Source organism: Nycticebus coucang, chromosome 21, assembly GCF_027406575.1.
Source record: "Nycticebus coucang isolate mNycCou1 chromosome 21, mNycCou1.pri, whole genome shotgun sequence".
Taxonomy (NCBI): Eukaryota; Metazoa; Chordata; class Mammalia; order Primates; family Lorisidae; genus Nycticebus; species Nycticebus coucang.
The window spans coordinates 16,331,557-16,336,673 of NC_069800.1; the positions used below are offsets into that span (position 1 = coordinate 16,331,557).

The 5,117-nt window shown below is 44.8% G+C and overlaps 1 protein-coding gene across 1 annotated transcript; it reads right to left on the bottom strand.

The window, feature by feature from the left end:
• Positions 1 to 2,901: 2,901 nt before the first annotated feature.
• SMIM26 (small integral membrane protein 26) lies at positions 2,902 to 4,232 on the bottom strand. The gene is made up of 2 exons (XM_053574525.1): positions 4,067 to 4,232; positions 2,902 to 3,235 (listed from the first exon to the last, which is right to left on the bottom strand). The coding sequence occupies exons 1-2, from the start codon at positions 4,182 to 4,184 to the stop codon at positions 3,069 to 3,071; spliced, it is 285 nt and encodes a 94-aa protein (XP_053430500.1). The 5' UTR covers positions 4,185 to 4,232; the 3' UTR covers positions 2,902 to 3,068.
• Between the last annotated feature and the right edge of the window lie 885 nt (positions 4,233 to 5,117).

The window sequence follows — 5,117 nt, forward strand, 5'->3', positions numbered from 1 at the left end:
AAGGAGACCCAAAGGAGTTGAGGCTATACAAGCAAAGGGGATGGAGGACTAAAGCAGGAGGAGTGGCAAAGCAGGGAGAAGGGCATGAAGTAGAAATGACATGACCCCGTTACAGGAGGAATGAGTAGAGAGAAAGACAAGTCCACAATGGTAGGTTTCTCATTTGAACTACTGAGTATTCCCTGAGAAAGAACAGAAGGAAGCAAGGCTTGTGGTTGATGGCAGCAGCTTAAGCTATGCGTAAGTCTGAAATAGGCAGACATCCAAGTAGCCATGCTAGATGGATGAGTCCAGGAAAGTTCTGGGCTGAAATGAGAGAGGGATGGGAGGTTAGGTATATCTACCAAGTCCCAAGGAAAGCTAAGCTGAATGTCTGCTGGAGCCCCTCTACTTTCTGGATCCTGGGTAAACTGCCAGGTGAGAGCCGAAGTCTGACTGTCCGTTCTAGGTGTGATCTTTTCCCAACTCTTTTTTTTTTTTTTTTTTCCGTAGAGACAGTCTCACTTTATGGCCCTCGGTAGAGTGCCGTGGCCTCACACAGCTCACAGCAACCTCCAACTCCTGGGCTTAAGCGATTCTCTTGCCTCAGCCTCCCGAGTAGCTGGGACTAGAGGCGCCCGCCACAACGCCTGGCTATTTTTTGGTTGCAGTTTGGCCGGGGCCGGGTTTGAACCCGTCACCCTCGGTATATGGGGCCGGTGCCTTACCGACTGAGCCACAGGCGCCGCCCCTTTTCCCAACTCTTAACTGTCCATTGCCACAGCCCCCTAGTCCTTGCCCTTCGTTTCTCTGGAAGTCCCCACAATTGCAAAGTGTCTTCCACAAGGCCCATGCTATTGTTCCTTTCTCTTCTGTACTTCAGATTCACTTGGCTCACTCTCCTTCCCTGTCCACTCTTGTACACTGCTTCTTGCTCCTCAGTTCAATCCAGCCACAGCAGTCTGTTGGGATACACACCCTGCTGGCATCGATCCATTCTTCACCTCTTGCATCTCTTGAGAAGTCTCTGCTGCTAGCATCTGGAACTGTGTTATTTGATGTCTTGGAATCCTTGTCTCTTAGGTTAATTGCACAAAACCAGTGGTTGGGCTTCTCATATGATGGAACTAACACCAAAGAGAAATCAAGGTGAGGGCTTGAAGATAATAGTACTATAGAGGAAACCAGAAATGTCAGATTCCTGTCCTACCACACATCCTGATTCCTCAAGCAATTATCTTCCCGAAGAGCTATAAGAAAACACTACCCTAATGAGAAATGAATGCCACTTTATTAATAACTGAGGCAGAATTCAACAGTCTACAAGGCAAAGATGTGATAAAAACTTGAACCAAGGCTCTCAGAAGGGTAGAAACACTAGATAGAGAAGTGGTCACACAGGCGGCGCCTGTGGCTCAGTCGGTAAGGCGCTGGCCCCATATACCGAGGGTGGCGGGTTCAAACCCAGCCCCGGCCAAACTGCAACCAAAAAATAGCCAGGCGTTGTGGCGGGCGCCTGTCGTCCCAGCTACTCGGGAGGCTGAGGCAAGAGAATCACTTAAGCCCAGGAGTTGGAGGTTGCTGTGAGCTGTGTGATGCCACGGAGGGCCATAAAGTGAGACTCTGTCTCTACAAAAAAAAAAAAAAAAAAAGAGAAGTGGTCACACTTTGGCATGGCAGCTAAGTTCTACCTTCTTGGACTATAGAAAAGTAGGCTACAGGCAGAACACACTTGGTGGAGCAATAAGGCAGAGTGCCCAGGCAGGCTCAGAGAGTGGCTGCCTCATTCAAGTTCCTGGTGTCAGGCCCTCTGAAGACGTTGACATACTCTCAGATGCCGAAACACATTTTTCTTTTTTTTTGAGATAGTCTCAAGCTGTCGCCCTGTGTAGAGTACTGTGAAGTCATAGCTCACAGCAACCTCCAACTGCTGGGTTCAAATGATCCTCTTGCCTCTGTTTTTGTACTTTTACTAGAGACGGGGTCTCGCTCTTGCTCAGGCTGGTCTCGAATTCATGAGCCCAAGTAATCCACCCACATTGGCCTCCAAGAATGCTAGAATTACAGATGTAAGCCACTGTGCCTGGCCCTGAAACACATTTTTGATAAACAATCCCCTTTGATTTAAGCAATTTAAGTGTACTTATATGGATTTGTTGCTTATACTCAGAAGACACCAGTGAGGAGATGAGTGCACCACTGATCATCCAGTGAGGAGACAGGTACATTACCAATGATCTAGTGAGGAGACGGGTGCACTGCCGATCATACAGTGAGGAGACGGGTACACCACCAATCATCTAGTGAGGAAACAGGTGCATTACCAATGATCTAGTTTGAGAAGACGGATGCACCACCTATCATCCAGAGATGGGTGTATCACCAATCATGTCCCCCTGACTTTGTATCCTCAGCACTTAGAATAGCATCAGCTATAGCTTGCATGTAACGCAGGCCTCCAAAGTCATGAGGGGTATATGGATTAGTCCTGAAGAATAAATCCATAGACCAGCTTATTGAAGTGAAGTTGTGGGGAAAGAACAGGTCCAATCTACTATATTCAGGAGTTACAATCTAATTAATAACATACTTACCCAGTACCCAATGGTACTCAAGAGGGCTACTGTGAATTTGGAGATTTGCTGATCTAATCTTTTTTTTTGTGTGTGGTTTTTGGCTGGGGCTGTGTTTGAATCCACCACCTCTGGCATATGGGACCAGCACCCTATTCCTTGAGCCACAGGCGCCGCCCTGCTGATCTAATCTTAAAGGAACCACTAAAGCTGTGCCTAATAGTGACATGAAAGAAATACTAAGTTACATTAACTGTTTCAAAAAACCCAGCTTAGGAAAGCCATATGTGAAATTTCATTTTATCATTTCTCTCATGTAAATATAAAAGAACATTTCTTGAATATGCAAGTTAGTTTCCTTCAAGGAAATATTTATTACATATTACTAGTGATTGTATTTTACAATAAAATTAAATTAGATGTATATACTTTTCACAAACATAAGATGGAAATCAAGGCATCTATGAAATTTAAATGCTGAATGAAGGTAGTGGTTTTCAGAATTCAAGCAGTCAATCATGATTCTGGACCAGGGCCATCAGTCCATGACTTCAAATAGTTGAGGATCCTTTCAGTAACTGGAACAAAATCTTCTTTATATGTGACAATGGTTTCAACATAAAACTCTGGTAGGGGCTCTATTAGTTCATGTGTTGAATCATTCTTTTGATTTTCTTCATTACCTTAAAAACAAACAAAAAGCACCTGAGTTAAGATAGCAGTTTTGGAAATAAAATAAGAATTACCCTTCTACCCTAAATCAGGAATCTCCATCAGATTCACCATTTCTTTAGAAAAGACAGATAAAAACAAAACAAAACAAAAACACACAACCCCTGCAGACATTAAAATGTTTTTAAATGCTTAATGTTGGGCATGTACTTTCTGGCCCCTGATAAACTTCATAGCCAACTGTAATCTTCCGCAGCTTTATTGACATATACTTAACATACCATACAATTAAAATGTACAGTGCAACGGTTTTTTTAGTATATTCAGATTTGTGAATATACACAATTAATATACACAACCAGCACCACAATTAATTTCAGAGTAGTTCATCCATTAAAAGAAACCCCTATCTGCCTCTAGAGATTGTGAAGGTTGAGAAATTTTCCTTTTCTATCCAATAACTAGGAAGATTTTAATACTCCTTGGCTGCTCTAAGTCCTGAAATCGTTTGGTGACGAGAGCTAATGGTACAGAAGCAACGCCTCTTTAAACCACGACCATCTTAAACTTTGCACAGATTCTTCCCATTCTGAGTATGGGGACGGCCCTATTCAATATTAAGATTTAATACTTAATATTAAATCTTAAGTACTTAAAAGGTAGTTTTGGCGTCTAGTTCTTTGCAGATTCCATTATATAACAAGCAGCTCTAAGGAACCATTTCAACTAGTTTTGCGAATGAATCTGGGGTTTAAAGGAAAGGAACACAGCGTCCCGAAGCCCCTTGGGCATTCTCCACTGAAGGCGGCGTGTCCAGAGGCAGACCCCCGAAAATGTTTTACCTGGCAGGTTCTGCTTCCTCCTGCTTAAAACAAACACTGAGCTCAACAGGGTCCAGGTACCGAGCGCGTAGACCACCGACATTCGCCGGTACCAAGCCGAGGCCCGGGCGGGATGCATGGCTCCAGCGCCCAGGCCTGGATTCTCCGCGGCCCAGGGCGTGGGCGGGCTTTCCGGAGTTGCGCGACGGCCGCGCCACCAATGAGGAGCCGGCCTCCCGCGACCGCTTCCGGATCCGGCCGCGGTGCATCTTGGGTGTGCAGTCCTGAAAGTCGCTCGCGGACTCCGGCTGCCCCGCGTGGGTCCAGTAGCCGGCGGGTCTCAGGTAGAATTGCCCGGGACCAAATAACAGTTTCTCTGAACAGAAACCTGTCATCTGCAAAACTGTAATGCTTGCTTTCATGGGCTGCATATGGTATTTGAAAAGGTTAATTCCATTTCCTCTTCCAGCTCTCGGGTCTGCCTCTACCCGCAACTCATCGCCCCCATCTTCCTTTCTGGAACTCAGTCTGGGTAACTCCAGGTTAAATCTCATCCCTCCCCTGTGCCCCGGGGCCCCTTCCTCCTCAGGGGCCTTTCCTGTTAATAACACCTAATTCCAACTGCCGAGTCCCCCTTATTTCCATGATTGACTTTTATCCTTCGTCATACAATCTCCTTCAACTCTGGCCACCTTCAGCCTTAATCTTATTTATAAATTTCTTCAAAGCACAATAGCCTCCATAGACTGAACAACTTAAGAGCAGAGGTGATGTGTTCGGCATAAAATAGGCTCAGTAAATTGTCCTTAACTACTTTTCAACCATACCCAATCTTGGTGTCTAAAGTGTTTGACACCACTCACCCCACTTGCTCTTTTCATAGCCTCAAAAACTTCATTTTCTCTGGTATCCTTCAGGGCTCTTTTTACGTCTTCAACCCTTTAAAATTTGATGTTCTGCCCTACAGAAATATACACCTACAAAAATTGACTCTAAAAGGATCACTGGCCTAAATGTAAAAACTAAAACTATAGGTATAAACCTGAAAGAAAACAGGAAAAAATCTTTGCCA

What these genes read in the sequence shown, in the direction of transcription:
- SMIM26 (XM_053574525.1), bottom strand. Translation starts at nt 4,184, where the DNA reads ATGCATCCCGCCCGGGCCTCGGCTTGGTACCGGCGAATGTCGGTGGTC. An exon ending in GAGGAAGCAGAACCTGCCAG is followed by an intron (nt 3,236 to 4,066) that starts GTAAAACATTTT and finishes TTTGTTTTTAAG; the next exon opens with GTAATGAAGAAAATCAAAAG.